This window comes from Corylus avellana, chromosome 8 (genome assembly GCF_965113065.1).
Source record: "Corylus avellana chromosome 8, dhCorAvel1.hap1.2, whole genome shotgun sequence".
NCBI classification, from domain to species: Eukaryota; Viridiplantae; Streptophyta; class Magnoliopsida; order Fagales; family Betulaceae; genus Corylus; species Corylus avellana.
The window spans coordinates 20,983,619-20,996,057 of record NC_142497.1 but is presented as its reverse complement, the minus strand read 5'-3'; the positions used below and the strand labels follow the sequence as shown (position 1 = coordinate 20,996,057).

General features: G+C 34.8%; 3 protein-coding genes and 1 pseudogene across 3 annotated transcripts; 2 read left to right on the top strand and 2 right to left on the bottom strand.

The window, feature by feature from the left end:
- The first annotated feature begins 3,196 nt into the window (after positions 1-3,196).
- LOC132163539 (17.3 kDa class I heat shock protein-like) lies at positions 3,197-3,794 on the top strand (annotated as a pseudogene).
- A 1,255-nt stretch (positions 3,795-5,049) lies between these two features.
- On the bottom strand, positions 5,050-7,118 carry LOC132164480 (flavonol 3-O-glucosyltransferase UGT76E12). The gene is made up of 2 exons (XM_059574998.2): positions 6,610-7,118; positions 5,050-6,104 (listed from the first exon to the last, which is right to left on the bottom strand). The coding sequence occupies exons 1-2, from the start codon at positions 7,091-7,093 to the stop codon at positions 5,236-5,238; spliced, it is 1,353 nt and encodes a 450-aa protein (XP_059430981.2). The 5' UTR covers positions 7,094-7,118; the 3' UTR covers positions 5,050-5,235.
- Positions 7,119-8,130: 1,012 nt separating this feature from the next.
- On the bottom strand, positions 8,131-8,824 carry LOC132163604 (18.5 kDa class I heat shock protein-like). The gene has a single exon (XM_059573952.2). The coding sequence runs from the start codon at positions 8,737-8,739 to the stop codon at positions 8,296-8,298; it is 444 nt and encodes a 147-aa protein (XP_059429935.2). The 5' UTR covers positions 8,740-8,824; the 3' UTR covers positions 8,131-8,295.
- A 1,162-nt stretch (positions 8,825-9,986) lies between these two features.
- LOC132163538 (18.5 kDa class I heat shock protein-like) lies at positions 9,987-10,816 on the top strand. The gene has a single exon (XM_059573855.2). The coding sequence runs from the start codon at positions 10,292-10,294 to the stop codon at positions 10,733-10,735; it is 444 nt and encodes a 147-aa protein (XP_059429838.2). The 5' UTR covers positions 9,987-10,291; the 3' UTR covers positions 10,736-10,816.
- Positions 10,817-12,439: the final 1,623 nt, after the last annotated feature.

Below are 12,439 nucleotides of genomic sequence, written 5' to 3'. Positions count from 1 at the left end.
ATAGTTATTGGCAACTAGAAGACAAAGTTTTGAAGCATTGTCCTGAATTTGTCTCAATTTTGTATATATACGTTTTTTGGAAGATGTGTTTGCTTGAAATTGGGTTTTAATTACCTATTTCTACCTAGATTGATGATTGATAATTTTTTTTTTTTATTTTTTTTTTTATTTTTATTTTTTTTGTGTATATGAGAACTATTCTTGCTGTTATTTATTTACTTAGTTATTTATTATTATTTGTCTTTGAAACAGGTAAAATTTATTTATTTATTTATTAATATTATTTACTTAATTATGTGGGTAAAATCTTCATGTCTGTAGATTCAATACATTAGCTTATTTGAATTGGTGACGTGTCACACATCACACGTCTAAAGGAAATTTAAATTTCATTTTTTTGTTTTATTTTTACTTTTTTTAAATAGTTTAGTGATGTGTCACAATAAACACGTCACAAATTAGTGACGTGTCAATTCTGACATGCCACTAAAAAAATTGGTGATGTGTTACACATCACAAATTGGTGACGTGTCAAAAAAACTTAGTAGTGTAGACACGTCACTAAATCCCATTTTTTTTGTAGTGTTTCCCCCCTCCTCCCCGCCTTTGCGGTTTTCCCTTTCACTACAAAAAATCAATTTTTTGTTGACATAAGTTTTCTGACGTGTCAAGTGGTCTGACACGTTAGAAAATCCTCCTGACGAGACATTTTTGACGTGTTTCGGACGTTAAAATTATGGGTGTTAGAAACGAAAAATTTATGACATGTTAGATTTAACACATCATAATTTTCTAACATGTCAGATGTAACACGTCAGAATTTTCTGACGTGTCAAAATTGGTGCGTCAGAAAAATTTTCTGGCGTGTCACTTTCTGACACGTCAAAAAATTTTCTGACGTGTCAAATTTTGACACATCAATAATTTAAAAATTATTAAAAAATAATAATTTTTCTTTTTTTAATGTTTTCTGGATTTTTTTTTCAATTAAAAAAATGTATTAATTTAAATTATTTTTCAATTAAAATTATATATATATATATATATATATTAAATTCTGGAAAACAACCGTACGTTTCTCCCCCATGCCAGCTCTCTCCTTGATCTCTTCTTTCCTCCATTTTCAAAAACTCAAACCCAAAAAATAAAAAACCCAAATTAAAAAATAAACCTTATGCTTCTTCGATCTTCTTATCTTCAAATCAAAAATCTCTCCAAATCAAATCAAAATAAACCAAATCAGAGCTTCTTCAAATCAAAAATCTCTCTTCTTCGATCTTCTTCTCTTCTTCTCTTCTATTTATTTTATTTTTTTCTTCTGCTTCTCTTATTCGATCTCTCTTCTCCTTTTGTTTTCCTTCTTCTTGATCTGCTTTTCTTCTAGCTCTGCTACCGTGCAGAGAGATTGAGAGAGAAGAGAGAGATTCAAAGAGAAGGGGGAGGTTCAGAGAGATTGAGAGAGAAGAGGGAGCTTTTGCTACATGCATGCAGAGAGAAGAGGGAGATTGAGAGAGAGAAAGAAGATCTGAAATTAAATAAGAAAAGTAGATTTGGGGGAAAGAATAAATAATAAAAGAGGGAAATAAGAGGAAAAATTAAAGTTGAATATCCCACTATTTTTTTTTTTTTTTTCTGACGTGCTAGTTTTAGCACGTCAGAAATATATATATATATATATATATATATATATAAACTATTTATTTTGTTATCTAACAGCCTAATCAACCTCTTGCAACCACAAATTAAAATAAAAAAATAAAAAGAGTAAAGGAGCTTGATGAAGTGGACAGATTCTGAATTTCAATATTTAAGTTAATAAATATTTTAAAAAAAAAATTCGAAATGAAAATTTGGGAAGAGATAAAAAAAATTAATTAATTTTACTTGCACGTGGATTGTCTCTTGCTCTCAAGTGCTCACCACTTGAGATCCGAGACTCGTGGATTTATTATAAAAATGGCCCAAATGACACGAAAATGACTAGATTGTGCAAAAGTGATGTGATAGTGGATCTTGTGTTTCAACTATTTATGGTCCGTTTGGGAGTGCGATTTCAATAAGTGCGATTTTAAAAATTGCGTTTTTAAAAATTACGTTTTTAAAATCGCTACTTTTTAAAATCGCACAGGCGTTTGGTAAAATATACTAAAAAGTACTTTTTTTATCAATTGAGTGTTTGGATAATATTAGCACATAATTGCGGTTTCATGACCAAATTACCAATATGGATGAACAAGACAGAGATGATGAAGAAAAAAAAAAAAAAAAAAAAAAAGGGTTTTAATATATTTTAGGTGGGTATTCTTGGTATTTTTTTCATTCTCGTTCTAAAAAAGGTAACTATTGCGCCAAATATCTTTTTAATAGAAATTGTGATTTTGTTTTAAATTCGCACTTTTTCAAAAATAGTACCCTCTAATCAGCTTATGGAAATCGCAGATTTTTTTGCGATTTTAAAATTTGCGTTTTTAAAATCGCAATCTCAAACACCTTAAAGTTGCGATTTGGTTTAAAATCGCAGATTATTTTTTTAAAAACGCACTCCCAAACACACCCTTAGTGAACTCGGGTTAGTGAGCGGTATCTCGGTTATGTAGACTTTCTGGCCCATAAGTCCAACATAATCAATAAACGCTAATCAAAGTTATCATCAAAATTGTCCTAATCATTTAAAAAACTCAAATTTGTCTAGGTACGTACAAAGCTTCAAAAATAAATAAATAAATAATCAGTCTAGGTACACAATTAATATGAGACTAAATACCCAAACAACTTTTTTTACAATGTACCCACATAACATGATATTGACTTAACACAACCATCAATGTAAAGAACAAATAATTAGTTTTTATCAAAGCATCTTTACAAAAAAAAATTTTAATCAAAACATCTTTGCAATTAAAATGACATAATCATCTCTATTAGCTCGTCTATGGTCAGAAAATAAAATATTATATAATAATAATAATAATGTTATTGTAATTTTTTTTTTAAAAGTAACGGGCCCAATAAAAGGTAACGGGGGCCCATAACGAATATCAAACCCAGAGTTCCAAGCCTAACATGAAAACAAACTACGGTCAAGACTCCTCTTGAAAACCCACAATTGTTCACGAATGTTCTAGCAAGTCTCACGAAAATACTAGAATGGTCCTCTGATAACATTAAATACCCAATCTATCCCTCCTCCGGCAAAGCACATAGAGTACCAATAGCAATTCGAAGAAGCTTTCTCATCAACCACACAATCCTAACTTCTTTAACAGTCTTTCGTCGAACATCAAAATCGCAGCGAGAATGTCGATCATCCCAAGTTTCTTCGGTGGCTGACGAAGTAGCGTCTTCGACCCCTTCAAGGTTTTCCCGTTCCCCACATTTTCTGAACTTTCTCAGGAAAATTCTGCGTTTGTGAACACCAGAATCGACTGGAAAGAGGCCCTAGAAGCCCACGTGTTCAAGGCCGATCTTTCGGGGCTGAAGAATTGAAGGAGGAAGTGAAGGTGGAGATCGAAGATGACAGAGTGCTCCAGATCAGCGGAGAGATGAATGTGGAGAAGGAAGACAAGAACCACACGTGGCATAGGGTGGAGCGTAGCAGCGGGAAGTTCATGAGGAGGTTCAGGTTGCCGGAAAATGTGAAGATGGAGGAGGTGAAGGCATCCATGGAGAATGGGGTTCTTACAGTCACTGTTCCAAAGGAGGAGGTCAAGAAGCCTGACGTTAAAGCGATTAAAATTTTCGGGATGAAGTTGTATCCATTGGATTGTTTTGGTCCTCAAATAAATATTAAATAAATAAATAAAAGTGTTTAATAAATGTAATTTTTTTTTTCTTCAAGACGGTCAACAATTCATATCAATTGCATTTTGACAATTACGTCTCTTTTTTAAAAATTTCAGGTACATATTGCTTAAGATTTTATATTTAGATTTCTCAATTAAATTAATTTTTCTAAAAACATATATAGTTTTTAATTGTATGAAATATATAATTTTAGTTACTTAAGATTATAGAGAATAACAATGATTCAATTGAGCTTTGATTAAATTCTAAAAGAGCTCATGTCTCGACATCTTTAACAAATATGTCAGTAGATGATTGTTGCTAAAATAAAAATGTGCTCATTACCTTCCTAGTGATTGAGATCAAACCCGAAAGACAATTAAATAAATTAACTCTACTTGTTACAAAATAAATTGTAGCTTACATTTATATATTTTATACAATTACCAAATTTTGTTAAACTATTTAATTTTTTCCATAAATTACTTTTTTTTAAAAAAAAAAAATTGACTCGTGAACCAAAATTTTGGGTCTGACGCTGATAAGGTTTTTTTTTTTTTTTTGGAAGAGGAGGATCTATACAGTAATCTGAATGGAGGAGATTACAGTATAATTTGGGTAATTTAGTATCTTTAGAATTTAATTAGCACTGACGAGCTAAACAATCTAATAAAATCATTAGTGATGATATATTCTAACAGTAATTACATTAAAGGACAACTAGGGATGATTTTGATTTTGAAGGATTTGGAAGGGGCAGATGTGATTGGTTTTTGAACTATAACTTTTGTGTTGTCTGTTTAGACTTTATAGTCGTGATTAAATTCAATTACTGCCAAAATTACTATTGACGGTGATTTGGGGTATTGCGGTCATTATATATAAAATCAGGTGTATACATCATCTCTCAGCAGCTGATTGAATGGAAATATGAAGGATTTTTATCACGCAAAGAGAAAGCAGATGTCTGTCTGAAAAGGAATGGCCCTTCATTGTAAGTACGGCTGTAAGCGAGCGAATATGTTCACGAGCAAATTTGAGATCAGCTCATATAAGCTCGACTTGTTTATATTGTTGGCCATGAGTTAAGAAATAATTCGGTTGAAACTTGATACAATATCTGCTAATCAGGGTCATCTGGTTGAACCCATGTATAAACCATATATATACTCATTAATTCATAATTACTTTTTCTTTCAAAGAAAAAAAAAAAAAAAATTACCGTTTTAGAATTAGTGCAAGTCTATTTACTTGCCAAATAAAAAATTACATATATTATTATCAAACATAGAAATACATAGAATCAAGCACGTGCCTCTCCAACTAATAAATAAGAAAAAGGTCTTTGCTAGAAAGTAGAAAGCAATACGACAGTACTACGAGGGACAACAAAAGAAAAAGATAAAAACAAAAAACAAAAATTATTAAAAATATTGGACCTCCATAGTCATATTAAAACGACCTGACCATCTCCACTAGCCTGTTCATGGAATTATAAGAAGAACCACCTTCTTTAATGCCAAGTTCAACATTCTCCTTCAATTTCTTAGCCTTTTCCCTCATGGCCTCTCCTTCTTCGCCCACCATAAGTTTTTTTACAGCTCTCTCTATCTCACCTCTCTCTAGATCTCCTTCTAATTCTAGGCCTACCCTCCATATCTGGCTAATATATCTTGCATTCACTTTCTGGTCCATGAAACATGGTCGGCAAATCATTGGAATTCCTTCGCAAATACTCTCTAGTGTTGAATTCCATCCACAGTGGCTCAAAAATCCTCCCACTGCAACGTGTGCCAAAACTTTCTTTTGAGGTGCCCATTTTACAATGTAACCCCTGTCGTCAATGTTTTCTTTAAATTCTTCGAACAATACCTCAATCAATTCTTCACCAAGAACCGAGCCTGGCCGAACCACCCACAAGAAAGGTTGATGGCTGTTTGCTAGCCCCCAAGCCATCTCTGCAAGCTCTTTGATGTCCATGAATGCCACGCTTCCCAAGCTTACATAAATGACTGATTTACAACTTTGCTTATCAAGCCATGCCAAACAACTAGTGTCCTCTTCCAATAAGCTACTAGAGGAGGTCGAGGCAATCCTATGCATAGGGCCCATTGTGAATATTGGAACTTGCCATTGATGTTGGATTTTTTCCAATGAAGAATTTTCAAGGAAGTCAATTGTATTATAAATGATGGGCGAAGATGTTTTATTGTTAAAAGCTTTACTTACTAGTGCCAAATAGCTCTCTAATTTTTCCAAAATAGGTAGATCCTTGAACCTGAGAGGATAAAACTCTGGAACTAGATTCTGCGACTTAGATTCTGTAATTCAAAAAAGTTTAAAAGTACATAAGCGACTAGTTTGAAGGACAATAATCATTTGATAGTAAGAAGATCAGGTTAACCCCTGAGCCGACAACTCTTATCAAAATAGTTTCATGAGCTAACAAATGTGATACTTAGATATATCAAACTATCATTTTGTTACAATTAAGCCTCTTGTTAACATTGACTGTTAGAGTGGATGCAAAAACAACATTTGACAAAAAATCTTCCGGTAATGCCCTCATTTTGACCATCGAAAAATCAAATTTACCTTTTATAATTATTAATCAGTAAAAAGAGACTAGATTAAAAATAAAATAAAATAAAAAATAAAAAATGGAACGGAGGGTGTTGGGCTAGTAGCGGCTCTTGGCCAACCCCCAGCCACCTTTAGCCACCCCATCTTCCTTGATTTTGGGAGTGCTCCGACTACCCTTTGTGTTGTAGTATTGTACCTAAAGGATAACGCAAGAATTATGTTACTGATGGAACATAGATATACCTGGGAAGGGGATGTGGCCTTCTGCCTTTAGTTGGACAAGGGCAGAACGAGCAAGAAAATGGGCAGCATTACTGGCAGTTAAACTAATGCTTGGAAGCTTCAGAGCATTTGCCACTGCTTCGGAAAAGTACATGAGCTCATCGTGAATGATGCAGGCGATTCCTTCGTCCGAGCCCTGTTGGCTCATCACTTGAGCCAAGCACTCCTGGAAACAAGCTTTGTAATTGGTACAAAGCTGCACTATAGAAGCTACTATCTCACCAGTAAAGTCGGGGGCGGATGAGGTATCTGGCAAGGGAACAAAGCTGAAATCTGGGTGGCTTGAAGGGTCGGGGGAGTTGTATTGGGCGTGAACGACGGTGATGGAGAAGCCATTGGAGTGGAGGATGCTTCCCAACTGAAGCATTGGGTTTATGTGGCCTTGGAACGGCCATGGGACTAGCACCACCCGGACACGTCGGCGTCTCTTCCCTTGCTCTTCCATCTCTCTCTCTCTCTCTCTCTCTCTTTTTCTCCCACACAGTTTAGTCGGCTCTGCGTATGCAATGACGAAGGTTCAGAGTTTGGACAATAAGATCTGAATCTTGATAGCGTATGCAATGACGAAGGCTAGTGGTTGAGGCATCAACTGGATATATACATATATAAAGAGTAAAGAAAGTATGGAAATCGAGGCGACCTTGGCTGCTTGTGCTTTCTGAGTGACAGAGAACCCCATATATTAATATCCATAATGACAACATGTTTAGCTGTCGGTCTGGTTTAACTTAGAAAAGTCAAGTCTTGTCGATGGAGTTAGACCAGCGGAATTTTTGTTTTGACTTTTAAGAGTTTTTCATTTGTAGTCTGATCAGCTGTGCTCTCTCCCACTTGGATTTTTTTTTTTTTAAGCCATCACGTGTTAACCATCATGTTAAATAAATACAAATCATTATATTCAAGAATATACGAAGTCAAAGTCGACGTCTATTGAAGATAATGACAGCTGCATTTTTTCTGTTCTTTTAAATGTTCAGTGTGTAGTTTATGATTTAGTTTTTCAAATGTCAGTTATTCATCACGTTGTAATTGTTTATATATATCGCTAATTAATACAAGCACCGGGTGCTTCGGTCACCCTTATTTGACTAAATGAGGCGAAGTGTGAGGTTTTAAGTGTATTAAGGCTTATCAAACTACGTTAAATCTTTGGTGTTCTATACGATTGTGTTATTTTTATTCTATTTGTTTCTACATAATTGGGAGCCAAAAATTATTTTATCTCAGTAATGATTAGAGCGCAAGTCTTTTTCTGCATGATGGTTTTAGCAAAATTTGATGGTGAAAATAGTTTTAACATTTAGCCCATCAAGGTGTGTGCTTTAATGCAATTAACAGCAAGGCGTAATGAAGATTTTGATGGTGAGGCACGATTAACATTATCAAATCCTTTGCTTTGTAACCAAAACAACAAAATTGCTCGACTTTCATAAGCATTGCATCTTTGGGCAAAATCAAATTCTATTAACATCTTCGGTTTCCATCAAGGATTGCTCAGTATGGGAGATATGTCAAATTATAACAAGTGGTTGTATACAAACAGAGAAGAAGAAAAGATTACAAGGTAAACTTCTGTATTTACTTGTTTGCATTCAAACAAAGACGACAAGACTCTCCAATAAAGCAATCATACAACAATTGCTTCATTCAACCAGAAATTTCAATGGATTTCACCTCGGGCTTCTTCACCTCCTCTTTGGGAACAGTGACCGTAAGAACCCCATTCTCCATGGACGCCTTCACCTCCTCCAACTTCGCATTCTCCGGCAGCCTCAACCTCCTCACGAACTTCCCGCTACTGCGCTCCACCCTATGCCACGTGTCGTTCTTGTCTTCCTTCTCCACATTCCTCTCTCCGCTAATCTGGAGCACTCTGTCATCTTCGATCTCAACCTTCACTTCCTCCTTCTTCAGCCCCGGAAGATCTGCCTTGAACACATGGGCTTCTGGGGTCTCTTTCCAGTCGATTTTGGCGATCACGAACTCAGAATTTTCTCGTGAAAATTCAGGAAAAGTGGGGAAGGGGTAATCCTTGAAGGGATCGAAGACGCTACTTCGCTGGCCACTAAAGAAGCTTGGGATGATCGACATTATCGCTGCGATTATGATGTTTGATGAAAGGAAAACTAAATTGGTATTGCTTGCTTGATGAGACAGCTACTTGGAATTGCTGTTGAGATTGAACGGTTTGCCGGAGGGGGGATAGGTTGGGTATCTAAAGTGATCAGAGGACCATTCTGGAACTTTTCGTGGGAAACGGTTTAACGAACTTTTTCGCGAAGTCCAGAATTTTCTTGGCTTTACTCGTAGACTTTCTCTGATGGGTCCATTTTTGGCTCCTATTTCATGTGACCCTAATACATGCACAAAATGAGTACCAAATTAAAGGACATGATTCAACTTTATATATACGTGTGTGTGCGCGCCTTATAATAGGACTCTTTCTCATACTGGAATATCAATCATAGATAAGTACTCGCAAAAAAAAGTAAAAAATAAAAAAATAAAAAGAGTAAAGGATCTTGATAAAGTAGACTGATTCTGAATTTCGATGTTTAAGTTAATAAATATTTTAAAAAATAATTCGAAATGAAAATATGGGAAGAGGTAAAAAAAAAAAAAAAAAAAAAAAAATTTACTTGTACATTGTGTATTGCTCTCAAGTGCTCACCACTTGAGATCCGAGGCTCGTGGATTGGTTATAAAAATGGCCCAAGTGACACGAAAATGACTAGATTGTGCAAAAGTGGTGTGAGAGTGGGTCTTGTGTTTCAACTATTTAGTGAATTCGGGTTAGTGAGCGGTATCTCGGTTATGTGGACTTGCTGGCCTATAAGTCCAACATAATCAATAAACACTAATCAAAGTTATCATCAAAATTGTCCTAATCATTTAAAAAAAACTCAAATTTGTCTAGGTACGCACAAAGCTTCAAAAATAAATAAATAATCAGTCTAGGTACACAATTAATATGAGACTAAATACCCAAACAACTTTTTTTACGATGTGCCCGCATAACATGATATTGACTTAACACAACCAGCAATGCAAAGAACAAATAATTAGTTTTTATCAAAGCATCTTTGCAATTTTTTTTTTTTTTTGAATCAAAACATCTTTGCAATTAAAATGACATAATCATCTCTATTAGCTCGTTCAAGGAATTGTTAGAACCACCTTCCCAACAAAGTCTTTGGTGCCTTTAGTGCTGAAAAGATGTCTAAGAAATATCATGAACAAACAAAAAAAAACACAAACCTATATGCTTAAAAGAACTCTATTGTCAGAAAATAAAATATTAAATAATAATAATAATAATGTTAACGTAATTTGCTTTTAAAAGTAACAGGCCCAATAAAAGGTAACGGGGGCCCATAACGAATATCAAACCCAAAGCTCCAAGCCTAACATGAAAACAAACTCCGATCAAGACTCCTCGTGAAAACCCACAATTGTTCACGAATGTTCTAGCAAGTCTCACGAAAATACTAGAATGGTCCTCTGATAACATTAAATACCCAATCTATCCCTCCTCCGGCAAAGCACACAGAGTGCCAATAGCAATTCGAAGAAGCTTTCTCATCAACCACACAATCCTAATTTCTTTAACAGTCTTTCGTCGAACATCAAAATCGCAGCGAGAATGTCGATCATCCCAAGTTTCTTCGGTGGCCGACAAAGCAGCGTCTTCGACCCCTTCAAGGATTTCCCGTTCCTCACATTTTTCGAACTTTCTCAGGAAAATTCTGCGTTTGTGAACACCAGAATCGACTGGAAGGAGACCCCAGAAGCCCATGTGTTCAAGGCCGATCTTCCGGGGCTGAAGAAGGAGGAAGTGAAGGTGGAGATCGAAGATGATAGAGTTCTCCAGATCAGCGGAGAGAGGAATGTGGAGAAGGAAGACAAGAACGACACGTGGCATAGGGTGGAGTGCAGCAGCGGGAAGTTCATGAGGAGGTTCAGGCTGCCGGAAAATGTGAAGATAGAGGAGGTGAAGGCGTCCATGGAGAATGGGGTTCTTACCGTGACTATTCCAAAGGAGGAGGTCAAGAAGCCTGACGTTAAAGCGATTGAAATTTCGGGATGAACTTGTATCCGTTGGATTGCTTTGGTCCTGAAATAAATATTAAATAAATAAATAAAAGTGTTTAATAAATGTAATAATTTTTTTTTGTTTTTCAGTATGCTATTTTTTTTTCTCCTCGAGACGCTAAACAATTGATATCAATTGCATTTTGACAACGTTTCTTTTTTAAAATTTTCAGGTACATATTGATTAAGATTTTATATTTAGATTTATCAATTAAATTAATTTTTTTATAAACATATATAATTTTTTTACAATTTTTAATTGTATGAAATATATAATTGTAATTACTTAAGATTATAGAGAATAATAATGATTTAATTAAACTTTAATTAACTTCTAAAAGAGCTCATGTCGAGATATATTTAACAAATATGTCATTAGCTAGATGATTATTGCTAAAATAAAAAATTTGCTCATTACCTTCCTTGTGATTGAGATCAAACCCGAAAGACAATTGAATAAATTAACTTTAGGTGTTAAAAAATAAATTGTAGCCTACACTTATATATTTTATACAATTATCAAATTTTATTAAACTATTTAATTTTCTTATGAAATAGTTTTTTTTTAAAAAAAAATTGATTCATAAACTAAAATTTTGGCTCCGCCATTGGTTAGATTTTATTTTATTTTATTTTTATTTTTTAGAGAGAGAGATAGATTGGAAGGGGAGGATCTTTGCTACTAATCTGAACAGGGGAGATTACAGTATAATTTGGGTAATTTAGTATCTTTAGAATTTAATTAGCACTGACGAGCTAAACAATCTAATAAAATCATTAGTGATGATATATTCTAACAGTAATTACATTAAAGCACAGCAAGGGATGATTTTGATTTTGAAGGATTTGGAAGGGGCAGATGTGATTGGCTTTTGAACTATAACTTTTGCGTTGTCAGTTTTGACTTTATAGTCGTGATTAAATTCAATTACAGCCAAAATTACTATTGACGGTGATTTAGGATATTGCGGTCATTATATACAAAATTTAGTGTGTACACCAGGGCTGTCAAGTGAGCGAAGCGTCTCGCGAGCAAGCTTAGGCTCGGCTCGCATAAGCTCGGCTCGTGCTCGACTCGAATATTAAATGAAGCGCTTCATGAACACAAATCCTAGCTCGAATATTAAACGAAGCAAGCTCGGATCGACTAGGCTCGTGAGCAAGCTCGTATAAGCTCGTGTGTGTGTGTATATATATATATATACTAAGTAATACATAATTAATTATAAATCTCATAATTATTAAAATCTTAAAATTGCATTTATATTTAAGCATTAGAGAATGAAAAATTCTAAACCCTTCGTGATCAGAGAGAGAGAGAGAGCAATCATTAAAAAGACCTCGATTTAATTAGAGCAGACCCAAATGAAAGGAAGAAGAATCAAGCAGAAACTATTGAGGGAGATTGCAAAAGGCATAAACTATTGAAGAATCATACAAACCCAAACACTATCACTATCTATTTGATGAGTGAGAGTGATAGAGTGAGAAATGAGAGTTTAGGTGGAAGATGCGCTGTGACTGGTGAGGGGATTGAGAGAGAGACGTTAAAAAAATAGTTTTTTGTAGGGGGCATTGTCCCAATGCAGTCTGAATGCAACCTGTTAACTTGTCCCACATTGTTAAGAAAACATTAATCTCCAAGTAGGATGCATATCCTCTATCTTTGAGACCAAATGCCTTGCTGTATTGACTCAGG